At 46.0% G+C, this 27,047-nt stretch overlaps 1 protein-coding gene across 1 annotated transcript in view; it reads left to right on the forward strand.

Annotated features, from left to right (window-relative positions):
- Positions 1–27,047, forward strand: part of LOC147668213 (adiponectin receptor protein 2-like) — a 245,207-nt gene that overhangs the window by 143,567 nt on the left and 74,593 nt on the right. Inside the window, exons 4-5 of the mRNA XM_086948695.1 lie at positions 12,735–12,921; positions 17,763–17,950. Of these exons, the coding sequence (XP_086804821.1) occupies positions 12,735–12,921; positions 17,763–17,950 (375 nt within the window). The remainder of the gene's footprint in view (positions 1–12,734; positions 12,922–17,762; positions 17,951–27,047) is intronic.

Consider the following 27,047-nt stretch of genomic DNA (forward strand, 5'->3'; position numbering starts at 1 on the left):
ACATCCTTTAATGCTATTGTACCTTTTTAGGAAATGTACATTCTTCCACAAAAATGCACATTTCTTAAATTGTCCAACGACCATTACTACAGTATTCTGCTTTTTCGTCAGGAAGTGAATTCATCTTAGTGTTATTTGCCGAAAATTGATCATTCCCTTTCATAGATGCGCTACATGGACACAGCCTTTGCTTTGATGTCCCTTTTTATTTCCCTTTGAATCTTTCAGTGTTACAAATGTGTGCGAAGACAAACAAATTCAAAGAAGAATGTCAAAGTGTGGCTCTCTTTGATCCTCCAAAACCCCTAAGGGAATAGAACATTTATGCAACACTTTATACAATCAACCAATCTCAAAGCAAAGATTTGTTCATCGCGACAGACGAAGAACAATTCTTTTTCAACGTCTCTGAGTTACAGATTTAAATGATCAGCATGTTTTTTTTAAATAAACAGGCCGCTAGATATAGAATTATAAACTCATTTTGGCCACTTTTGGGCCTTGGAAATGTTGGCAAAATAAATTTCTTAAAATCCAGAAGAAGAGAGAGAGAGAGTCAGTAAACGGGGAAACAAGTGGAAGGGAAGAAGGGAAAGAAGGAAAACAGCGATCAGTGAGAAGCAGGGATGAAAAAGAGCCTGCAAGAGTGAGGTTATTGTTATTGTTAGATTATATTTGTAGAGCGCCAATCACCAAATGTCTCTAGGTGTTTACAGCGTGTACCAGGAGCCAGGAATCCCTTAGTCCCGAAGATACTGGGTGCACAGTAGGTGGGTTTACCCAAATGACTCAGTAAACGAGATGGTTTTGAGTTTCCTCCTAAATGGAAGTAAAATGGTTTCCCTGCACATATTGTCCGGGAGCTTATTCCAGATGTGGAGAATCACAGCTGAGGAAGCCTCCCCACCCATTGTAGCTCTATTAACGCTCGGACAGGCCAGTAAGCTAGCCTCAGATGACCGGAGGTGACGTCCCGGCACATAGGGCTTCAGGCGGTCCTTGATATATTTGGGCGCTACTCCATATTGTGCTTTACGTGCAATTTGACCCTCTGCTTGATAGGGAGCCAGTGTAACTGTTGTAGCAGGGGGTGGTGTGTGCTCCTTCTGGCAGATTAAAAATCAGCTTTGCTGCTTCATTTAAAACCACCTGAAGTTTCCCCAGGAGTTTGTCAGGAAGCCTGTGTATACTGCGTTACCATAGTCCCGTTGTGACAGGATTAGGGCTGTCATGACCGTACGCATGGTGGAAAATTAAAACAGGGTCCCGAGCTTCGGGAGTTGTCGCATCAGGCCTGTGCAGCTCCCCACTACAGCAGACACCTGGTTAAGGGTGAAATGCGAGTATTGCCTATTTCAGTAATGATGTTTTTAACCTTGGATACGAAGAAGTCATGTACCTTTTCACAGTCTGCTTGATGAGCGACCGTCCTTTGTTCTTTTGTGCGACTCACCTCCTTGAGTACATTAAAGGTCTCTCTCTGAATGTCTGTAGCCTTCCTGATCCTCTCTTCATAGTACACAGATTCGGATCTGGTGATTGATTTTTTTTTTGTAGAGAGCGAGTTTTGCCATATACTTCTCTGGGTATTCTAGGTCGTATGATTTCGGCCAATGCCTTTCGCATTGACGGAGAGCCTGTTTTTGTCCTCTTAGTTCTTTCCTGTACCAGGGGGCACCCTTCAAACTGTTAGTTACCTTTTCCCTTTGCGCGGGAGCCACCATATCGAAAGCTGATCTTAACCCCGAACTGAGTCTTTCGTACACCAGGTCAGGATCCCGGACTGTGATCCTGAATGTACTGTCTCATTTAGTGCTTCCCTCAGCTTAGCATCCTCAATCTTTCACCAATTCTATGCTGCTCTCCAAACTGGGGGTAGGTGTGTAGAAAGGCTGCCCACAGGAAGTTCGAAGCTGATCAGATAATGAACTGACCGGCTACATGGTCTGCCATATGTGTGAAACTTACCTGATGACGTGGTCCATATAAGGTCTAGAGTTTTACCTTTCTCGTGAGTAGGGGACTCCACAATTTGCTGCATGCCCAATATAGTCATAGCCTCTCCGAACCTACTTGACACACAATCCCTAGGTATCAGATTCCAATTTTAGTTAAAATCTTCTAATACCAGAATCTGTTGGTATCTTGAACACAGATCGATAACCACTTTGTGGAACAGGTCATTAAATAACGGGGTTGGCCAAGGGGGGCGATACACCACTACTACTATCAGACAGGATGATTTGAGCCCGATCTTACTCCCCACTACTTCTGCCCCATCTAGCCTCTCCTCGACAATTTTCTCGGTGGTAAGTGACCTGTGGCTTAATATTGCAACTCTACCCCCTCTTTTATTCCCCTGTTGATTATACGTTAAGACGTCATTGTCAAGAGGAGGGAGGCCACAACATTGGGACCCGAGGTCTCCTTTAGCCAGGTCTCCATTAGTGCGAGGAGGTCGAGCTCCTTTTCCTGCAGTAGGGTAAAGATCTCGAAGTTATACTTTTGGATGGACCGAGTGTTCAGTAAAGCGGCCTTTAGGCCTAAGGGCACCTCTAACCCTATGTCCGTGGCCCTGTCAACCAGCATACAGTTATTCAGTGGGACTCCTGTATCCACTAGCAGGTTGTATGAGCAGAGACTTTCCACCAGAGAATCCGAGACGGCCGACATGTTTGCTGTACTTTTTAATTTCAAGAGTTCTTCCATGGAGTAAACCAATTTTTGGCCAGGGTTCCTGGCCCCTGGGCACGGACGCGCGCAGACGGGCTTTTCTTAGGTGCGTCTTTGGCACGCCAGAAGCGCGTCTTTTGCAGCATTAGTCTTATGACTGTGAGTGTGGCGGCAACTAGCTCGCTAACTCTGCTCAAAGCGGAAGTGTAGCAGGATGCCTTCTCCACACAATCAGCACACATCTGCGGTGGACGGGAAGGCGGTTCTGCTGAAAGCGGGCATGAAAGGTAGATGCAAGTAAATGTTAAACAACTTGTTTTAAAATCAGGATGGGTTTAAGTACCCAGGCGGGAAAAATAGCAATTTGTTTAAAAAGGCATTTTTACACTGTTCAATGACCCCAACGTGCAAAATAGCAATTCATTTCACAAAGCGCTTAGCAATGTTTACTGATGCTGGCTGTGATCAGCAAAATGATCAAAGTGAGTGAGAGAGTCCGCCTCTGATCCGCCAAGGTAAAATGCAGGGAGCGTATGGTGGTGGTTCAAAGAGGCATGAGGTGAAATCAAAACTAGACAGCATTTGTATTCGGCACGCTGACGTTTAGCCGTGGTGCAGGCGGTCTTCAGAGTAACACTTTGGGTGGCCCTAGAATTTACTTTTTGGCAAATTAAGCATTGAATTGAGCCTTAATGTTAAGCCACAAGACCTTTTGGAGATATATGTATATGTGCGCACACACACACACACACACTCACTCACTCACTCACTCACTCTCTCTCTCACTCTCTCACTCTCTCTTATGTTAAGAGACAATAAACAAGAAAGGATTTATTTGTCACACTTCCAGGAAGGCTCTGGCAAGAGGACTGCATTACTGAGGCCGTATGATGCTGAAGCTATTTATAAAACATTGTACCCACGCTTGGTGTCTCAGTCCATGAAATTCTTTCCTTTTAACTGTTGCCCAATAGTGTCATTTATAGGTCTCTTACATTTTTTTGGTCTTCTGACCTACATAAAGGTTGGCCCTTTTGTTTATACAGATGCCACCAGACTTGCTCTTCAGACTCCGAAGTCTGTTTCTTATATATCATTGCAGTTCCGAATTTTCTGATTTAGAACTGCTAATCAATTTATCTGTGACTTCCCTGACGCCTCCCCTGCCTCTCTGCTTACTTTAGGAAGGGTGTGCTAACACACCCAAGTGCTCTTCAGGCAAATCCTCTACTAGAGGATGTAGTCTTTATTTAACTCTGCTTACTCAAATCCTCTTTCTCAACATGAGACTTTGAAGTTATAATGAGATGAACCTGGGGCTCTCAACCAGATAGCTGTTCCATTTTATTGACATCCTCTCCCAATAACACCCAACCTCATGTTTTTCTCCGCTGCATTTTTAATGACGTTTGATCAACACCGGTTCTTGAAGCGAACTACAGGCAACTACTATTGCAGAACTGTGCCCTGTCCTTTCCCCAGCTAGAGCCAGCCTTGGTTTCAAGACTTGCACACTTCCAATGCCTTGATCATTTAAGACATTGGGGAGAGTATTTATGGTGTGATGAATATTATGTTCTCTTTTAGCTTATGCCACAAAAGTCTATGCGGTTATGTTCTGCATCTTCAGAGCAAAGTTCTTCTAAAGCATTGTGTGACTCGGTCCAAATACTTTTTCAAGTGGATGTCAGCGTCATAGCACACGTTATTCGGAAAACAATGTACTCCTATTCATTGTTCTTATGCATTTCTTCTTTATCTTCTCAGTTTCTAGAAAAGACGATGCCACTGCATGGTATTGCCAAAAACTGATTTTGAAAGCTGTTAGAAATTTTAACAAGCATTTGCAATGCAATAGGTCTCGCATTAATTAAGTTTGAGCTATTGGCATTGCTAAATATTGCAACACCAATTGCAACAAAAGTCTATAAATTGAAGGCCAAATAAATGTGTATTTTTTTTTTGTATCAATGGTGGCATGCTGCGCTTTAGATGAATGTTTAAAAGTAATGTGCGCCATACTGTGATTGCTACAATAGTTAATTGTGGATGTGTTAACAATTTATGTGTGCACTGATGGCTGGTGGTGTGTGTGCCTGTAGAAATTGTGCACTGATGGCTGGTGGTGTGTGTGCCTGGTGGAAGTGTGCACTGCCGGCTGGTGGTGTGTGTTCCTGGTGGAAGCATGCACTGATGGCTGGTGGTGTGTGTGCCTGGTGAAAGCGTGCACTGATGGCGGCTGGTGGTGTGTGCCTGGTGGAAGTGTGCACTGATGTCTGGTGGTGTGCCTGGTGGAAGCGTGCACTGACGGCTAGCGGTGTTTGTGCCCAGTGAAAGCGTGCACTGACGGCTGGTGGTGTTTGTGCCCAGTGAAAGCGTGCACTGACGGCTGGTGGTGTTTGTGCCAGGTGAAAGCGTGCACTGACGACTGATGGTGTCTGTTGAAAGTGTGCTCTGACAGTGTGGTTGTGTGTGTGGTTGTGTGTGTGGCTGTGTGTGTGGTTGTGTTTTATTATGATATGCCATGCTATGCTTTGTTTTGTTATGCTATGCTAAGCTTTGTTTTGTTATGCTATGCTATGTTTTGTTATGCTGCTCTGTTTTGTTTTATTATGCTATGCTTTGTTGTGTTTTGTTATGCTATACAATGTTTTGTTATGCTATGCTATGTTTTGCTATGCTATGTTTTGCTCTCCTGGTGTGTGGCTGTGTGTGGTTGTGTGTGTGTGTGTGTGGGGTTGTGTGTGTGTGTGGGGTTGTGTGTGTGTGTGGGGGGTTGTGTGTGTGGGGAGGAGGTTTTGGGGGGGATTGTTGGGGGGCGGGGTGTGTGTGGGGTTGTGTGTGGGGTTGTGGTTGGGTGTGGGGGGGTCGTGTGCTGTGGGGTTGTGTGTGTGTGTGGGGGTTGTGGTTCTGTGTGTGTATAGTCTCCACAATTTAGCCAATTTGTTGCATTAGTAATTGCTGCATTTAATTCAAATTGAAGTTTCCAGTCTGGGAGCGAAATATGTCCATGGACTGCTGACGGAGGTAAATTAATCCCACCTGCCTACCATACCTGTCCGCCATGAATAACGGTCCTGTGTGTCACTGTCGCCAGTCTGAGACAGGTACACATGCACGAATAGTCAACAGAAGCTATTTTCTGTCTCCGAGGGCGTTAATTACCGTTTCAAAAGTGTGTCGTTAAAGCACTACTGTATGAGAAGCGAGCTGTGTACTAGTGGCCCTAAACCTCCAGGACTGAAGTCTGAATTCTGTGGGTACCATGATAAACTTAGGCTGGTCTGGAAACTGCAGTTCCCAGTCAACTGGGCCAGTATTCACCAGAACTCTGTACAGCAGTGTGATTAAAGCAGTCATCAACACACTGAAACAAGACTTCAGCGCTTCGCTGTGAAATGGATCCCCCCCCCAAAAAAAAGCCTGTGAGTGGTGCGCGCGCGCCACTGCGAGGCATATGTCTTCAATTATCGCGTCCGTGTCTGGCCGCAGTAATTTAAGACATATGGGCTTTGGTGCGCGTAACAGACACCAATAGGCCATAGGCGGCGCTACGAGGCCGCCTATTGCGTGTTCTGTTAAAAAACAGCACGCACGCAAAGCCCAATCAAAATGGACCTTGAAATGCACGAGCTGTGTGGAATTTCAAGGTCCATTTTTGAAACCACACTAAAAGGGCTTTTCACTCGCTTCGCTTGGGAGCCCTAAAAATGAATACGTCGATGCACGCACGGCCCACTCTGTGTTCTAAAAATGAATACGTTGATGCACGCACGGCCCACTCTGTGTTCTGCTCCTCGCTTGTTGATCCACTTGCGCTTGCTGTTTTCTGTCTGCTATCATAACGGAAACCTGTTTCAGTGTCTTGATTTTGGTCAAAGTATCTCTGCTCTGTTAATGCTTTAAAATCCAAGACTGTTTTATGCCATACAAATACTATCTAAAACTTTTTTCCAACTCTTACCACAGCTTTTCGATGTGTCTGTGTGACCCAGGCTGAATATATTTCTGTGATGCAGTAGAAAGTTTCCTAAAGTTTATTTGCACAGAGACTGTGCCATGTGAGAAGCTTGTTCCTCTAGTTTGTGCTTTTGTGGGTTTTTTTGTGCCGAAATTTTCCTTTTCAGTAGCCTTATCAGGCACATTCATAAACTTGGCAGACTGTTTTAGATCGAGCCTAGAGTCAGCGTGCATGCCCTGCTCTAGGGGAGACTTGTTGTAGTGGAGTATGTAATGGAAGCTCCGGCCACTCTCTGGCCATATTTGCCATTGGCTGGTGTCTGTGTCCTTCATAAATGCTGGTGTCTGATTTGTGAAATGCTTGTTAATCCCTCCTTCGTACTACTGCCTTGTCTCTTTTGTACCCTCCTATGGCGACTGGACTGGCCTGGTGTCCTATCAATATTGCCTGCATTAACCCTGCTAGCGAACTCTTTGCCTAATTAATTTTATAGAGCACTGGTGGGACGCCAGCTTTAGCAATGGTGGACGTATTTGCAGCGCGCGCTTTTACTTTTGCTTATTGGTGTTGCCTTAACTTTCAAATATCCCCCCTTTGCTGGAGCCGTCCAAGAGTCCTTCACCTGGCCCGTTGTTGACCTCTTTTGATCAAATCTCTCTGGAGGACTCCTCTATTTTACTTGCTAACTGTAAGTCTGGGTCGCCTCTTGACGCCAGGACATTCTCAAACGTATTGCTCCGTTGGTCAATCCGATTCTTAATAAACTGATGAATGCCTCTTTGGAGTCTGCTATAGGGCTTTAAACAGGCCTGACTACTGCCATAATGGAAGAAACCTGATGTAGCCCCTAAGGGGCTTTCTTTAAACAGGCCTGACTACTGCCATTACGGAAGAAACCCTAGATCAGGTTTCTAAGGGACATGGTCATTTTAGACTGATTTCTCTTTTACCTGCTGCTGGCCAAGATGTTGGAGAAGTTGGTCAACCGACAACTCTCCGATTTCTTGGAGTATAACCACCTTTACATGATGCAAAATCTGGTTTTCATGCAGGCTAGAACACAGAATCAGCTCTCATTCATTAAGAACAACCTTGATCAAAACGCTGCAGCAATGGTAGTCCATTTTGATCTGTCGACAGCTTTCTTCTGAATAGTTTGTGGAGTGTGGGTGTCCATGGGCTGGCTTGGGCCTGGCTCACATCCTATCTGAAAGACAGATCACGATCAGTATATCTCTCCCCCCCCACCGTTTACGTAATCCCTCAAACCACAGACTTGTGGGGTGCCTCAGTGCTATGCCCTTAAGTAAGACTCTTTTTTAATGTTCATCTAGCCCTCCTGGCTAGCCTTGTCGAAGCATGGGGAGTGAGGGTGATGTCTTATGCTGATGATGCCCAGTTGCTGCTTTCCTTTTGGGAGATGGATGTGGGTGCCTTCATCGTGTTAAAGGACTGCTTGAAAGTTATCAGTGAATGGATGAACGTTAATTGTCTTTAACTGAATTCTGACAAAACAGAAATACTCTTCATTGGCATTAGCGATAAGCCTGATGCTCATAACTAGTGGCCTTCGGTGCTGGGCACCCCATACTCCCCTCCCCTCCCCTTCCCTTCCCATCTTCACTGGTAAGAAATCTAGGTTTGCTCCAATCTGTCTTTCGACCTGCAGGTCAAGCTGTTTCTGCAAGTTGTTTCTTCAGGTTAAAATCTCTCTGCAGGAAGCGCCATCATACGGAAGTGCGGCAGCATGTCTAATTTTGAAGTACCCGGCTCGTTCATACGTGTCATCCTTCTTACACAGTCTACATTCCCTGGCCAATGCCAATCACATTAAATTCTCGTCATTCTTATTTGCCTATAGAGCCTTTGGGCACAAAGGTCCTCTATATCTAAGAAGAAGGCTGACTGCCTACCACCGGGGCAGATCATTGCGATCCAATTTGCCAAAGCTACTGCTCATTTCCAGGGTTCGTTATGCGAGAAGAGGTGGACGTTCTTTTTCATTTCTGACTGTCAAAGTTTGGAACTCCCTTCGACTGCCCTGCTTTTCTCCCCTTCTGCCCCAGTTTTTTGTAAATTCCTGAAGACTTATCTTGTTAATGATTGTTTATGTATTGGGGCTTTGTTAGATCTTGATCATTCCGCCCTCATGCTGGTAGCGCCGGGAAACTTCTTCAGAAGCTTCTGCACGATTTAGAAATTCCATTGCATTTGTATTGTATACCTGTGCCCACCCTCTGGAAGGTGTGAGCTGCTTCTAGAGGTTTGTCTTTGAAGTTCCCAGGCACCAGCCTTACTACAGGGGCTATGCAGCCCTTTGTGTTGAGGTAGGACCCTGCCTATTCAGGTGTAAGCAGGACGATGCCCAGCTCCACCCTCCCATTCTTCCAGTGATGGCCCCTCCAGTTACACCTAACTCTCTATTGTGTGTGGTTGTCTAGGAGGACTGCACAAAGCCCAACTGTCCGCTAACCCCAGTCATGTGCCACAGGTACAGGCTGTAGGCTCTAAATGGCTAAGGCAGAAAAACGCCAAGTTTCCAAAAGTGGCATTTTTAAAATTGTAATTTAAAATCCAACTTTACCATAAGAGAAAATGTATCAGAATTGCACAGATGCCAAACATGAACTGGCTACCTGTTCCCATTTGGAAATTACATCTTTCTCAATGTAATAGGGTACCTCCAATGTTATCTTATGGGAGAGGTAGGCCTGGTAATAGTGAAATACAAATTAAGAGTGTTTCACTCCCTGGACATGTACATTTTAAAATGAGTTGTCTAGGGCTGATCCCTGGAGATGACTTATATGTATTAAAAAGGAAGGTTTGGACCTGGCAAAAAATTATTTTGTCAGGTCAAAATGGCAGTTTAAAACTGCATGCACACACTGCAATGACAGGCCTGAGACCTGTTTAAAGGGGCTACTGACATTGGTGATACAATCAGTGTTGTAGGCTCACTAGTAGCATTTACAGGCCCCAGGGTTCAAGTAGTACCAATTTACTCAGGGCTTACAAGTAAATGAAATACAACATTTAGGGATAAGCCAATGTTATCCTATTTAAAGTAGTGAGCACATGTACATTAGCACTGGTTAGCACTGGTAAAGTGCACAGAATCCTAAAACCAGCAAAAAAGAGATCAGCAAAAATATAGGCGGAAGGCAAAAAGTTTAGATGAAGACCACCCCAAGGCTGTGAAATGAATTGAAAAGTAAATTTATAAAAGCGCGATTGCTGCCCGGGGGCGTCCAAGGCCTAACACCCACCCACCATTGTCTGTTTACTTTCCCATCCCCTGCCAATCACCCTCTGTTGTCTGTATACCCTAACAGTCCCACCCATCTGCCCTCCACTGTCAGTTTCCTGCCCTGGCCCTGCCCGTCCACCCTCCTTTTTCAGCATGTTTCCTCAGGATATGTTGTCAGCTTTCTTCCTTAGCTTTTCCCATCCATCCTCCATTGTCTGTGTTCTTCCCCAGCCCCTCCCACCCACCTTTTGTTGTCCATGTGCTTCTACAGATACCTCTCACCTACCCTTCGTTGTCTGTCCACAGGCCCCTCCCACCCATCCTTTATTGACCGTGTGCTTCCCCAGGTCTTCTACCCACCAGTCTTTGTGGCTCCCATTCCCCTCCAGCCCACCCTCCATTGTACATGTGCTTCCTCATTCCCCTCCTGTTCACACTCCACTGTCCATGTGCCCTCATCCTCTTCCATCCACCCTCTTTATCAGTTTGCTGCCCCAGTCCCTCCTGCCCACCCTCAGCTGGCAGCTTACTCTCGAAGCCCGTGCAGCCCCCTCCACTGTCAGCTTGCTCTGAACGCCCACCCACCATTATCTGTGTGCTCTTCTACTCTCAGTTGTCAGCTTGCTGCTCCATAGCCTCAAGCTCACCCTCCATTGTTGGTTTGCTGCTCCAGCCCCTCCCTCTCACCCACCCACTGTTGTCTGCTTGCTCTCCCAGCCACTCCCACCCAACTGCTGTTGTCGGCTTACTGTTGCATGCCCTGGCACCCCCTCCGTCGTCAGCTTGCTCTGACCGCCCACCCTCTGTTGTCCGTTTGCTCCCCCCTCCATTGTCAGCTTGCTGCTCAGTCTCTTACCCCTACCTCCCTGTTTTAGCATCTTCCTCAGCCCGCCAGCAGCTTCGCCCAAAAGCTCGGAGATACTTCTTCAGGTGTGATTCAGGCGCTCGATAAAACAAAAAACAAACAAAAAAAATTGCCGGCGGTGCAACCCTAGTGGTTCCCACCCACCCACTGTTGTCCTAGATTTCCGCACCACCTTTGCCGCCCACCCTCCACATTGTCTCTCACATGTCCTATCCCCCACTGCTTACTTCTCCCCCACCCTCCCTTGGTGTTGCTTCATCCCCCTACCTGTTCCCGTGTTTTTTATATTAAAAAGCGCATTAGGCCTGACCACATCATAGGGCATTTAAAAATATTTTTAGCCATGCAACAGAGCAATCGCGCTGAGGTTACAGAATGGTTACAGAATGTCTAAAAATGATTGCCAAATCAAATAGCTCTCCTAGGTGAGACCTAGTGGCATTGCCAGGGTTTGTTTTATCTGAGCTAAACATGGTTTTGCCAGACTGATGCATATGTTACTTTCTATAAGGGATCTTTGTTTATTTGCATATTTTTTTCAGCCTAGCTTAAGAGGCACAATGTGTTCTTGGTGCCCACATGTACATAAGGCAGAGTTTACAAGTTTCTAATTAGTTTTTGTCATATTGTGGGAAGTGCTTCAATCAGGACACGTCTACCTGTGTCATTTTGCCAGATCAACAGTTTTGCATCGTATCAGAAGTCTTACATGTATGTTCCACTGAGCCAAGTGAGCACCTGTCTATTGATAGAGATGTGGCAGAGGAAGATTTCTTTAAGTTGATCATACTTCGCAACATATTTACTTGCCAAATTGCTTGTAAGAAGGCAGTCTCCACCACCGTTCACAAATGTAAGCAATAGAAGAAAGTCAGATGTAAGGCCATTAAAAAGCTATCTTTACAGAGTTCATTTACTTACTCCATAATTCCCTGCTACCTACTACCCCAATCCACACCTAGCTCTGCGGCATCTATAATTTGTTTTGTCTTGATAATCTCTTAATTATTCTCAGACATGGACTATTCCTGAGTAAAGAAAAGGACCAACTGTGGAAGAGTTTCTTGTAATCATACATTCATACAGATTGGTTGGTAAAGAACATCAAGTTTCTTTGGCCGTGTTTTTTGAAAGTGCTGCACCCACTGATCTCATTCAAGGTGGTGCTAGCACAAGGATATGAAAATCCTTCTTCTCAGGCAAGCTTTTGAGAAACTCAAGTTCAAAAGGGCAATCCTTTCCCCCCACCCCCACCAAAGAAAGCACTCAAGGGGGCGGCTTTCATTGTGCATGTACCTTACATTTGGCTACATGCCAAACTTGCCTCTCTAGCATTTGGAGCAACTAGTTCTTTCCTACAACCCTCAGCATCTGATCAGTGCACTCCTGCGACACCATCAGCCAGTTGACAATGCCAATCCAAAGAATCCTTTTGAAAACAATATACTGACATGATCTTCGGTCACTTTCATCAACCTCATAGGCCTCTGAAGTAACTTTGAAGTGACATGTTTGAGCGTTCGCCAGATCCCTAAATACATAAATTACAATTTCTGGTTCTGCTGTGAAGTCTGCATCTCCCTCAAGAATCACTTGCATTAAAAAAAAAAAACATAATTGAATGTACAGGGCATGGTCTTTTATCTGGTAATCCGTTTCCACAGTTGGTGATCTCACACAGTCGCAGTAAATAACTTCCAACTAGTTTGTCGTTGAATGGAGTGTATAGATTAAGACTTGTGTTTCGTGTAACTATCCCATTATAGAGTTGACACTTCCAACACAAACCAGGTATATCCATTCAGGGGCATTCATTGGAGTTGCTTAAGGTTATTTCTTTGGGAATAGGAATGCCCCTGAAGTACCAGCTTTAAATATTGTCTTCATTACAAATGGTCTCGATGCCTTTACTCATTTTCATTTACTAGTCGGTATAGTAAATTACATACATGAATGATTGATTTCCATTTCTTTTTTCTTGCCAGGTTGTGTTTTTTTCCTTTGCTTGGGGATTTTCTACATGTTCCGGCCCAACATTGCCTTTGTGGCCCCCATTCAGGAGAAGGTGGTCATTGGACTGTTCTTTTTAGGTGCCATCCTCTGCCTCTCGTTCTCATGGGTGTTCCACACGGTCTACTGCCACTCTGAAGGGGTCTCCAGAGTCTTCTCAAAGTAAGTCTTGATGGACAAGCTACGTAGGAGCATTAAACTCGAAGGCATATTTATTGTTTTATTCTGTGTGAACTAATCAGTGACCTTTTTCGTCTTAATTTGCAATTTAGCTCTTCGTTCTTGGACTGTTTAACCAATGCCTTTCGTGTAGAACATAAATCCCCAGTGGTGTAGCAAGAGTTCCATGGGCCATAATGCAAGAAAGGAAAATTACTCCTATGCCCCATTGATTGTATAAGATAACCACAATTTGGGGTGCAGTGGCTTCCTCACAGCCCTGAGCCTCGATGTCATTACACCTTATGTATTAATGATAGCTACAGCCTTGCCCGGCAGTGTTTCAGATTCATCCTCCTTCCTTGACTCAGTTTACTCATAACAACGATCCCATTCTTTGTACGTCCAAACAATGGCATCGACCACTTTAACCTGATTTCAGAATACCAATCCATGATTGACCTGGACTTTAACGTGTTATCTTGTGGTAGAGTACATTCCCTTTATTGTAACTTCATCATAGTGAGCTAGAGTTTTTACTATATTGTAAGTCTGGTAACTTTACTTTTTTGACAGGATGCCTTAAGGTTACTGGCCCTGTGGGCCCTCTTTTTTTACGTAAGGCCTTATTCAGGGTTCTGAAAAAAATATTGTGGTTCGGCTTCAATGCAGTTTGCGCACAATCCCCATATTCCAAGATCTGTGGTAATGTTCCACTCCATTGTTTTTTACCCAGTGCAGAATTTTGCTAGATAAAACCTGCCAAACTTTTTATGGGGAAAGAGGTTAGAAAGAAGGTACATTTGCAGTAAATCCACAATTAATTGCTCACGTTCGGCTCTGAGACTCAGAACTGGGTGGATATATTGCACTGGTGAAAGGTGCCGTCTTTTATTTCCGCAGTGAGTATTTTCCACATAGTAGTTCCTCATAGCTTGGAATGAGGCTTTAGTGACCATGCTGAGCTCAGCACATGAGCACATTTTGAGCTAAGTGTCAGGTTTGCCACATAATAATTTATTTCGTCATGTGTTTTAATTTTTAGGGGGTTAGGGAGCTGCAGAATCTACTACCCAGCTGCAGAATGTCACACCCAGCAGATCCCAGTCCTAAAGATGTTATCACAAAACATACAATGAAATTGTATTTCTGTACTATTATTCTATTTTCTTGTTTGCCGAGTAATATTTTGTAGTTCGGGTGAAGGCTCTCTGGCAAAGAGTTACTCAGCCTAGACTTCCTTCTGCAGGATGCTTCATTCACAGGGTGCTATATAGGTATAACATACTGCAAATGCTGTTTTCCCCACTCTGGGACCTCTTCCAGCCCACGTTTCTCATACCAGCTGAAGAGGGGCTTCACAGAGCTCGATCTCTCGTCTGGACGAGAGATAGAGCTCTGTGAAGCTCCGTATGATTGATGAGACAATCGCAGGAGCCATTCAGTTTAAGTATAGGCTCGCATGAGGAGCCAATACATTTTCCTCTTCAGCTGGCATGAGAAATGTGGGCTGGAAGAGGTCCCAGAGTACAAGGTGTCCAACATTGGTGCGGTGACAAAGTGTCGAGCCCTGACAAATCTGCCAGAAGTCTCAGAGGCAGAGAAACATGTTGGCTTTAGGTAATGGTATGCAGCTCTAGCTACCAGCCTTTTTAGTTCAACAGAACAGACCTAATTTCAGAATAAAGTTGTGCGAAAGGTGTGCCTGTTGATTTTAAGCACTTTTTGTCACAAAAGGGAGTGAATGCTCATTGCTCCTTTGCACTTGATACACTTTTTTGGCTTTGTTTTGGACACTTTCCTTTCTTCTTCTTTTCCAAACTGAATGACTACCTGTGATGAGAAAAGGGGCTCAATCTGGTGAACACCTGCCAGTCGCCCCGAGGGTGGTGTGCCCGTGAGGGGCCATTCTGTTCTCCACACATTTTTTCACATGTATCAAGTGTGGGTGGATGATTTGTGCACATGACTGATTCAGACATCGTTTAGTGCTCTGACTGACTGTCTGTTTGAAGTTTGCTAGGAATTCCCCTTATTTTTATGTTAAGAATTCTGGACGTAAGAAAGACCCAAAGAATTTGTTTTAAAATACAGGTGGGGTAGCAGTGGAATTTGATCGTTTGTCTCTCCATTGCATGAATACAAGTACCGATATTGAACGTCCTGGGGACAGGGTTTTTGTGATATTGTCAGTTTATGAGTGGGGGCAACCCTAATTCCCTTTTCCCTCTTGGCTCCTTTTTGGAATAGAGGTGGAAATAGTCACGAAAAGAAACTGATGACCATGTGCCAGGGTGGTGCCTATATAGGCAGTGCGCGCCCCACATCTGTCACAGACAACGCCAATGTGGAGTTGTACGATGCCACCTACCATCGAGCAGGGGTACTGCTCAGGATTTTCCAGATCCAGTCTGACGCCCAGGGATTATTTTCAGGTATGGAATCTGTGGCTAGATACAAGTCTCTACCATATAAGGTGTTACTCAAGGTAAGTAACTTGTTCTTCAGGTTTGTTTCCCTTTCAGCGACACTGCGAAAGCTGCAGCCTTTCCTTCTGAAGGCATTATCGTTCCAGACACTAGGATGTCAAGATCGCTAGTCAGCTTCACATTACTTTATTCCTTCCTTTTCATCCCTTCTGTTCTTCATTAACCTATTCCAACTACCCATCCTTGCTTCCTTTATTCTTAATCACATACCTGTAACTTATGATTGTGTGAAAGTTTCGGTTTGAATCCATTCAGATTCATGTCTCTAAGCCAGGTTTGAACTAGTTGGTCCTTATTGTTCTTGCAGAACAGCAGAAATTCCGTTTTGGGGCAGTTAAGCTTCACATAGGTGATGGATATCTCTAGATCTGAACGAGACGCAGGCGGTATTTGAGGTGTTTGACAAGAGAAGAGCTTGTATAAAGTTGTTTGTCATCTGCATGGATCTGAATTTGAATCCTCTCCATGAGTAGTGCACCAAGCAGCTCCATATATAGGCTAAAGATGATTGGGAAGATTGTGGTACCCTGTAATCCTGGGGTACTCCGCAGGTGATCATGGTCTTTCTAGGACCTGCAGGTGCCCCTATGAACCAACTGATAATGTTTGGATAGGTAAGAGGAGAATGAGTGAATGACTTATTCACTGAATCCCATTCAACACTTCACAGTGTGCACTGAATGTGTGGTAGTCAGTGCTGTCCTAGGCAACTGAGAGCAATCCCCTTATCAATCTCTGCCCCTCGTTCGCCCTAGCCCTCCAGGGCCTTCTTTACTCCGGGTTTCCAATCTCAAAGAGACTATTAGTTATAGATTCCTTACCTTAGAATTACCCCCAGGCTTCAGACTGGATCCGGAGAAATGTTTTCGTAGCAGGACCCTTGCACGTCGATAGGTAGCGCCGATCTACTCCACATCCATCGTCGCTGTGTCTACTTAGACGCCGCCCCTGCGCGCTGACATCAGTTCTTCCTTTTCCACGCCAGCCAGTGCAGATCCTTAGAGAGCGTGCCCTTAGTCACTTTTTGACTAACTCTTTTTTGACTTTTGTCGACTTCTTTTCTGAGTCTGCCAACTCCTGGTGCACAAGGGATGTCTAACAGTCAACCCGGCTTCAAACCCTGTGACTCCTGTCACAAGTTGATGTCTGTGACCGATCCACACCTCGTGTGCCTTTGGTGCCTGGAGCGCGACAGCGGCCCGAAGTCGTGCTCCAACTGCAGGGCCCTGTACCCGAAGTCTTTGCAGGAACTGTCCTGAAAGCTTCTGGAAGCCCGGCAGTCCGCTCCGTGCCGTTCGAGGTCCCGGTCGAGGGGTAGGTTGCGGGACGGTTCCCGGAGCGATCACCGCTCCTCATCGTACTCTGTTAAGTCGAAGCACAAGAAGAAGGCTAAGAAGCACCGTCGCTCTCCGCCTTCTCCCCCTCCCTCAGCTGACGCAGGACCCGGAGCATCGTCGCTCTCCGGCTCTTTATTCGGAGCCCGCTTCTGGGACAGCTCCACGCTTTCACTCCCTTTCCCGGAGCTGGAGCGCCCCCTGCCCAACTTTGCCAGTTTTACGAAGCGCTGCACAGCATTTTTGGGCAGCCTTTGGCCCCCTCCACCCACCACCCCCTCACCCCCACTCCCCACCCCCCACCCATACTCCCCCGGAGATACTTACCGATTGAGACCGAAACGTCGACATGCAACCCATCTCTCCCTTGGACTACTCACATCACTCCAACGACTTCTTGTTTCAATACCATGATGAACATTTTTGCTTTGAGTTGAGAGAGTGGGTTACAAGTACATTGTCAAATGCAAAAAAGTTCAATGTTTAAGCGATATTGTAGACTACACATTGTCAGTGAACTATACACTATTATTCACTTTAAATCCCTAAAATTTGCATCTATTTAATTTCAATATACATTGCCTGTACACCTGTTATTGTGATTGATTCACTTTTCCAATTCAATATTTTTCCTATTAAATGTAACCAATTAAGCTGCGATGTCACTCTAGGACATCACTGAATAATCTATCCATTATTTCTATCGTTTTTTCCAAATAACACCCTTGTTGGCACCTTCATTTACCTCATGAAAGATACCCAAGCCCACAAGAGAATATTTGGTTGCCCTTTTGTTTACTATGTCACGTTACCATACAGGATAATTTTAAAGCCAGACCTTTTGGCATTGCCAATGCTTTCTTTTTTTTTCTTCACTGTCAGCGAGTACTGTTTTCAGTAGATTTGAATAGCTCGCACATTTTATACGCGGGGTCAATTAAAAAAGTTTGAGAGGGCATGTCAGAGTACACCATCTGTGGAAAAATGGTAATACCTAACTTGTTGTTTTTCTATGTTCTAGGTTGGATTACTCTGGCATTGCATTCCTGATTATGGGCAGCTTTGTTCCATGGCTGTACTACTCTTTCTATTGCAACCCTCAGCCCTGTTTCGTGTATTTGATCATCATCTGTGTGCTAGGGATAGCAGCCATCGTCGTTTCGCAGTGGGACCTGTTTGCCACTCCTCAGTACCGAGGGGTGAGAGCTGGTAAGGACTCTTTCTCATGCCTTCCTGAAAAATCAAGATTCTCTTGATCTCTCAGCATTGCTGTTGTAAATACCCTGTCCTTGATCCTTCTCCTTCGTTGTGAGTTGCAAGTGTTATTAGTCTGTTTGGAAATAATTTCCTTGAGATGCTAAATGAATATAATTTAATTGTTGCTTTCCCTACCTCTTAATATTACTTTGGGAAAGGAGCAAAATGTGACCAGTGTTTGTATTCTCTGCTTCTCTTCCAGGGGATCCTCATCAAAGTCATAAGCACTAAATATTCCCGCCCATGTGCGGGACCCCGGAAACAATATAAAAATATATATGTAAAAAAACACATATATCTCGCTCCACATATATGTATGTACATATACTATTTTTCTCACCACAATGCAGCTCCATAACTGAGGGTAAAAACAATGTAAACACATATACATGCACTGCAATTATTTAGAAAACAAAAGAAAACAAACACATTAGGTCAAATAATCTTTGAACTTTGTGTTTTAATGAGTAAGCCACTCATAAATCCTGAAAATTGCTTATAAATAGACATTGTTAGCCCTCAGGCTGCATTGTAAAAACAATAGCATAGAAAATTAAACCATTTTCAACAAAAACTGGCACCGTGCCTTTAAGGCAGCCATGACCCCAGGCTTCCCATCATGCCTCAGGGGTGACAGTTAGGTCAGTTGTTCTTTCCGGCTCCTTCAGTCAGGACCCTGGTGAAACAGCTCCTTTCTGTCAAAAAATATTACAACTAATCTACAATTTTTGCTTTCACTCGACGTCTTTTAGACATAGGGTGTTGCCTAAACCTTTTTTAGGCTTAAAAAGGGTGTTTTTCCTGTCAAAGATGCCATCTCTTTTTGACAAATGTCCTTCATGTGGAAGGAAGATGGTCAATACAGACACTCATTCTGTCTGTATCCTGTGCTTACCAGATTCTCATTCCTCTAAAACCTGTGAACACTGCCAGGTTTTAACTTCCAGGACTCTTAAGGAACGTGAGAGGATTCGAGTATATGGGCTTTCTGAGAGAGGAAGATCTCCCAAGAAGCAGAAAAGTCGGAAGGCGCGGTCGACGTTGAGAGAAGCCCCGACTGGTTCACATTCGACGTTGGGATCGGCGTTGGAGAAGCAGTCGACGGCGACGAAGAAGATGTCTTCAGCGTCTACATCTAAGGTACCTCCGCTACAGTCAGCGTCGAGGGATAGATCCCCGTCGAAGCGGAAGAGCTCGACGGCGAGTCATATGACGTCGAAGCAGCATCGTCATGCTATGACGTCGACGGCTAGTCATGGTCGTTCGGTGTCGAGGGAGCCTCTGTCGACACATCATCGGTCGACGTCGATGCAGCCAACGTCGACGCCTGGTCAAGAGCGTTCAACGTCGAAGCGTCATTCGGATTTGAGGCACGCCCAGTCGCCGACGAAACAACGGCGATCGGCGTCGAAACAGCCTCCATCGACGTCGAGCAAACAACCTTCAACCTCGAAGGACAGTCATCGTCACCCGAGGTCGACTTTACAGAAAGCACGGTCGACGTCGAGAGAGCGTCTGCCTGCTCAGCGCTCGACGTCGTTACGACCACCGTCGATGGATCAGCAAAGATCCAGGGAACGGAGCTCTTCGCAGCCAGAGAACATTTCTCCTGCAAGATCAAAGGAGACGTCACCTTTGACACAGGTGGTTCAGGACAAGGAAAGTGGCTCATTGGACCAGGCTCAGGTCCTAGGACCACAGTTGGGTTCTCCAGGTTCAGCATCGGCTGCGGAGGTGGAACAATCTCCAGTGCAAGATCCCCCTGCCAAGAGACGGAGGATTGCGGAAGAGAGATCTCGGTCGAGGTCTTCCTCTGGATCTCTAGTGAGTCTTTCCTCATCTTCCTCATCATCTCGCAGTGGCAGATACTCGGATGGACAAAGCTGCGCATCGAATAGGGAGAGGTCCAAATCTCCTGCAAGATCGCAACAGGATCGAACGGATCGACCTCCACGGTCACGTTCACCAGTGAAGGATCCCATCCACAAATCTCCTTCTATTCATCTTTCCCCAAGGTGGAATAGACCTCTTCACCACTGGGCAAAGGACAAGGAGACGGCAGATCGCCTAAAAAGATATCGAGACCAACCTCTTCCCCGCAGAGAACGGTCTCGTTCTAAGCATTCAAGCAAGAGACATTCTCGTCACAGAGAGCGTTCTCGTTCTAAAACGCGGTCAAGCAGAAGATCTAGGTCCAGGAGGTCACATAGTTCTTCAAGTTCTTCGAGGACCCGTTCTCACAGAGCTTACTCTCCGACCCTTACAAGCAGCCCCCGCTCGAGGGTATCTCCAATTGAAGATATTTTCTCGTTCCAGGATATCTTGGGCAGGGGAGCCTTGAAGCTGGGAGTACCGATGACAGCTCCACAAATCGAGACGACTGTCATATTTGAAACCCTGCAACACAGAACAGCACCCAAACCATTGTTGCCGATGGTTCCGGGTATAATGGAACCCATGAACGAAGTCTTCCTCACTCCGGCAACGGTAAAGTCCGTTCCAGCGAGGATTCTCAAAAAGTATCGCCCTCCGGAGGAGGATCCTCTGTTCCTCAAGGCTGATCCCCCGCCAGATTCAGTAATCATTGCGGCGGCTAGAAAATCCAATGCGGTAGCTTCCTCGTCCACGGTACCTCCGGATAAGGATAGCAAGGTGCAAGACTCATGGGGGAGGAGAGTTTGTAACACCTCAGCCTCTTTCCTCAAAGTCTCCAATGCGGAAGCACTGCTCGGCAGGTATGACAGAGCTCTGTGGGACTCTCTTCAGAGATTTACTGCTAAACTTCCTCAGGAAGATAGAAAGGACTTTGAGGAGGTTCTGATGGAGGGCGGTCAAGTCTCCAATCAGATTATAGGAGCGGCGGCAGATGGGGCAACGCTGGCTGCGCATGGCTACGTACATGGAATCACAGCAAGGAGAACCTCTTGGTTACGCCTCACAGCATTGAAACCAGAGGCTCAAACCAGAATCCTAAATCTTCCCTTTTCAGGCACATCTCTTTTTGGAGCAAGTGCGGATGAGGAGATGCAACGCATGAAGACTGAGTTGGACACCCTCAAAGCCGTGGGGCTTGAGAAGAAAAAGGAATTCAGGAAGAAATTCCGTTCGAACAACAAGGGTTCTTCGAAGCAGAGGGTTCAAACCCCTCACTGGCAGAAAGGCCAGAACCAGCAGAGCCAACAAAAGTCTCAATACAAGGGCAAGGGCAATTCCAAGGGAAATGGAAATCAGCGCCAAGGCAACAACTTCAATAAATCCCAGCAGAAGCAATGAGTATTCACTTCCCCCAGCGCCGTTACCCACTCCAGTGGGGGGAAGCATCGCGCATCACAGGACAGAGTGGCAGGCCATCACAAAAGATCAATGGGTGTTGTCTACGCTGCAGAATGGGTACTGTCTTCGTTTCCGTCGTCTACCTCCACCCGTTTCCCCGATGTCAACATCAAGCCACCAGCTACAAAGGTTAAAGAAGGAAGTAGCTACACTCCTCGAAAAAGAAGCCATCGAGAGAGTGCCGGTGTCCCAAAGGGGGAAAGGAGTGTACTCGAGGTATTTTCTGGTCAGAAAAAAGGGCCAAAAGGAAGAATACAGGCCCATTCTGGACTTGAGAACACTCAATCTGCATGTACGAAAAGAAAAGTTTCGCATGTTGGCGCTTCACCAAATATATCCACATCTCAGGAAGGGGGATTGGATGTGTTCGATGGACCTTCAAGATGCGTACTTTCATATACCAATACGGCCCGATCACAGGATTTTCCTTCGGTTCCGGGTGGGGACCTCCCACTACCAGTTCAAAGTCCTTCCGTTTGGGTTGAAGTCGGCTCCCAGGGTGTTCACAAAGTGTGTCGCAGTGGTGGCGGCAGCTCTACGCCGCAGGGGAGTCTTCGTATTCCCATACTTAGACGATTGGCTGTTGAAAGGTCCAACTCCAGGCAATGTAAGGAATCAATTCCAGACATGCATAGAACTGTGTCAGCGTCTCGGGCTGCATGTCAATTACAGCAAGTCTGTTTCTCAACCCACTCAGAAGATCCACTTCCTAGGAGCTCTGCTAGACTCCGAGCTAGGAAAAGTGTTTCCTTCGGAGGAGAGACAGTTTTCGATAGCCCTCAAATGCCAGACAATTCTTCGCCACAGGTCTCAGAAGGTGTGGAAGATAGCCTCACTCTTGGGGTCGATGGCTTCCTGCATTTTTCTGGTACCGAACGCCAGACTTCGGATGCGTCCTCTTCAGCAGGATCTGGAGGACAAATGGGACCAATACTCCGATCGATGGGACGATCAGATCACTTTGTCGGAGGTAGCTCAATCTACCCTCAAGTGGTGGACGAAGAGACAGAACATGCAGGTGGGGATTCTGTTCCATCAACCTCCTCCCACGCAAACGATCATCACAGACGCATCGTTACAAGGATGGGGGGCGCACATGGGTCCTCTACAAGTGCAGGGTCTGTGGTCTTCCAAAGAAAGCACATATCACATCAACTTGCTGGAATTGAGAGCGGTTCACTTGGCTCTCAAAGCGTTCCTTCCCTCGCTTCAGGAGAAAATGGTTCTAGTACAGACGGACAACACCACCACGATGTACTATTTGAACAAGCAGGGAGGAACACAATCAAGGACTCTGTCTCTGGAAGCTCAGCGCATCTGGCATTGGCTTCTGGCTCGCAAGTTGTCTGTTCATGCAGTCCACCTCCCAGGAGAGCAGAACGTGAGGGCGGACGCACTAAGTCGGCACTTCGAAGACAAAGAAGACTGGGTTCTCAACGACGAAGTGCTAGACGACATTTTCCAGTCATGGGGTCGTCCTTCCATAGATCTCTTCGCGGACGACGAAAACACCAAATGCCCAAGCTTCGCCTCCAGGTTCTATCGACCAGGAACGAGAGGGAATGCTCTTTTAATCGACTGGTCAGGGCAGTTTGTGTACTCCTTTCCACCCCTTCCGCTGATCCCGAAGGTTGTGAGCAAGCTGAACAACTCGTGCACAACAATGATCCTGATTGCCCCCGACTGGCCGAGGCAATGGTGGTACACGGACCTACTTCACCTGTCAGTGTCTCCTCACAAGAGGCTTCCATGCAGGCAGGACCTGTTATCGAAGATGAACGGGAGGATTCACCATCCCAACCTTACGTCACTGACCTTGGCATGGCTCCTGAGGTCATTCAGTACGGCCATCTAGGACTGCCACAGGACTGCATGTCCATTCTGAAAGAAGCACGACGGCCTTCCACAAGACATTCTTATGCATGCAAGTGGAAGAGATTCTATATGTGGTGCATGCAGAATGGTCACAATCCGGTAAAGAGTCAGGAAGAAGCAGTTCTCCCATACTTGTTGTACCTGACTAAAGCAGGTTTGAAGTTTAACTCCATTAAGGTGCATTTAGCCGCTATAACAGCTTATAGGTGATCACCTTCACAAACTTCTTTTTTTCAGCTTCCAGCAGTCAAAGGTTTCCTGCAAGGTCTAAAAAAGGTGTACCCTCCTGTACGGCCTCCTGCTCCGCCCTGGGAGCTGAACCTAGTCCTATCAAAATTGATGGGCCCTCCTTTTGAGCCCATTCATAAAGCTACTTTACAGCAAATTTCCTGGAAAGCGGCTTTTTTGGTAGCGATTACGTCAGCCCGTAGGGTGAGCGAAATTCAAGCTCTCTGTGCTAAAGAACCGTATACAGTTTTTCATTTGAACAGAGTGGTGCTTAGAACGCACCCTTCTTTCCTGCCGAAAGTGGTATCAGATTTTCATGTCAATCAGACTATCTCTTTACCCACTTTCTTTCCTAATCCCTCTACACCAGCTGAGAGGGCGTTACACTCTTTGGACCTGAAAAGGGTTTTAAAGTTCTATCAGGTCCAAGTCTATTCGACATTCTGATCAATTGTTTGTTAACTATGGATCGATCAGAACTGGTCATGCTGCCTCGAAACGTTCTATCTCCAGGTGGATCGTTTCGTGTATCAAGCTTGCTTACCAATTGGCGCAGAAGCCTTTAGGGGGTTCTCCTAAGGCGCATTCCACTAGAGGTAGAGCAGCCACGGCAGCTTACCTGCATGATGTGCCCATGTCTGAGATTTGTAAAGCGGCGACCTGGAGGTCCGTCCATACATTTACCAGACATTACTGTCTAGATTCTGACACGAGAGCAGATACCCAGGTGGGCAAGGCCTCCCTGAGGAATCTGTTTAACAGCTGAGGATTTGGCTGTTATAATTTGGTTGGGTCATGTACTTCTCATTTACCTGCAGGTGGTTGATGGGCTTGCTATTCTATTCAGTGCTTATGACTATTGATGAGGATCCCCTGGAAGAGAAGGATAAGTTACTTACCTGTAATCCTAGTTCTCTTCCAGGGGTATCCTCATCAAAGTCATAAGCAACCCACCCGCCTCCCCAGGTAAATGAGATTCAGTACTGTTTGTTTCAATCTTGTGGTTGAGCCCTGTCTTCAGGGTTATGCAAAGAACAACTGACCTAACTGTCACCCCTGAGGCATGATGGGAAGCCTGGGGTCATGGCTGCGTGAAAGGCACGGTGCCAGTTTTTGTTGAAAATTGTTTTATTTTCTATGCTATTGTTTTTACAATGCAGCCTGAGGTCTAACAATGTCTATTTATAAGCAATTTTCAGGATTTATGAGTGGTTTACTCATTAAAACACAAAGTTCAAAGATTATTTGACCTAATGTGTTTGTTTTCTTTTGTTTCCTAAATAATTGCAATGCATGTATATGTGTTTACATTGTTTTTACCCTCAGTTATGGAGCTGCATTGTGGTGAGAAAAATAGTATATGTACATACATATATGTGGAGCGAGGAGATATATGTGTTTTTTACATATATATTTTTATATTGTTTCCGGGGTCCCGCACATGGGCGGGAATATTCAGTGCTTATGACTTTGATGAGGATACCCCTGGAAGAGAACTAGGATTACAGGTAAGTCACTTATCCTTCCTTCATTGGGTTCAGCTCGGTACGTTCTCAGCACCAGGAGACCAGATGCAGTAATGTGCACCATATAGTTCTATAAACAACAAAAAACTGATTTAAGGTGCCTCCATGTTGCTATCATATATCTTATCATTATTTGGTTTAGTAACATTTGAAGTATGATTTTGAAATTTTTTAAGAACGCCTTGACGAGTCCAGCTGCAATATCTTTACTGATTTCTAGAAGCTACAAAAATCAGTAAAACATTTACAACATTTCCAATTAAATATTGGGCTTTTGGGTGTTCGTTTGACACTGAGGGCTTAACATTTAAACTTTACATTGAGGAGGCGAGTTTTAGTAGTTTGTTGGCCTTGCTCACTCATGCAGTGTATTCTATCACTCTCTGGTCCTATGTTGCCTAGTTATGGCTGCCGTTTCTCTTTTTTCTTCTTCCTTATTTTTCATTTCACCCCGATTCCTTTGGCTACTAACTTGTTAGTAGTTCAGGCGAACTAAGCAGAAGGATTTGTTTCTTAGGGATGGTTTCATGTAAGGAGTGGGGGAAATAAGAGGGGTACATTGGTGTGGGTGCTGATTGAGGTAAAAGAGATCGGGCACAGCAAACACGATTGCATTATTGCATTCATTGCAATGATGATTTTTTGCATACATTTCTTGAATGATGGCTATATACCAGACTGTACAGCTGTGTTATCCCCGTGCACTCAACTTTCTCTGATATGATGCTCTACTGAGATAATAAATGTTCAGGTTGGCGCCACATCCGACGCACGTAGTCAAACCGTGCCTTATCACCAGTGAACGTAGAGTGGGAAGGGACACTTCTCACAAGGATGTGCGCACAAATATAGTTGAAACCTGATGGTTTCTTAATAATAATAATAATAATAGGGGCATTTGTAGAGCGCTGAGTTACGCACACCGGCGTGTCCCCGCGCTGAGATGAGAGAGGCGGAAAACAGGGAAATTTAGCTGCAAGGCAGGCAGTTATCTGACATAAAGGTAGGTTTTTAATTTAGCTTGAAACCTAGTTTCTGCTGGTTCCAAACGTAGGTCCACTGGGAGTTTGTTCCAATGGTTTGCCGCTAAATACCTAAAGGATCTGCCTCCCATGCGAGCTTTCTTCACCTTGGGGATCCTCAGCAGTCCCCCACCTGCAGATCTGAGCGCTCGGGCAGGTTCGTAGGCTTCAATCAAGCCCTGCAGTGGTCGAGGTGCCCTGCCATTCAGAATCCGATGGCAGGTGCAGAGGGCCTTGTACTCAACTCTGCTCCTCACAGGGAGCCAATGTAGCTTCTGCAGGGCCTCCTTCGAGGGCGCCCTTTTGGGCAACCTGAGGATCAAACGTGCTGCCGCATTTTGCAGCACTTGAAGGCGACCAACACTATTCCCCGGTGGACCCAGATATAGCAAGTTCGCATAGTCCAACCTTGCGGTCACCAATGCATGTACCAGGGTTTTGCGAGCTTCCATCTGCAGTAGGTCAAGGACTTTCCTCAGCCTTTTCAGGACCCCAAAACACACACCCACCACACGGTTGATCTGGGGCCCAAAAGTAAGACCCGCGTCAAACCATACTCCTAGGTTTTTTGCCTCCTGACAAGGGGTGGGGGTCGGTCCTAGGCAGGATGGCCACCAAGCCGACGACCAAGCAGACTGCGCTCTCCCCACCACCAGCACCTCTGTCTTGCTGCCGTTAAGTTTCAAACAATTCATGGCCATCCAATCGGCAAGATCTTTCATGCACGATCGGAAGCCATCTGCAGCAAGACAGGGTGCATGCGACAGGGAGATGACCAGTTGCGTATCATCGGCATAACATACCATTTGGAGGCCATGACTCTCCACAATGGAGGCAACATGCGCTACATACAAATTAAAAAGGGTCGGGCTCAGGGACGAGCCCTAAGGCACGCCCTGGCCCAGAAGTACCCCTTTGGAGTAGCAGTCGCCCTGCCTCACTTGGAAGCTTCTTCCCGTTAGGAAGGCCTGGATCCACCTCAGCGCATTGTTAGCGATGCCACCTCTGTTCAGACACTGTAGCAAGGTGGAATGTGCTACAGTGTTGAACGCCGCGCTGAGGTCT

This window comes from Lissotriton vulgaris, unplaced genomic scaffold (genome assembly GCF_964263255.1).
Source record: "Lissotriton vulgaris unplaced genomic scaffold, aLisVul1.2 SCAFFOLD_214, whole genome shotgun sequence".
Taxonomy (NCBI): domain Eukaryota; kingdom Metazoa; phylum Chordata; class Amphibia; order Caudata; family Salamandridae; genus Lissotriton; species Lissotriton vulgaris.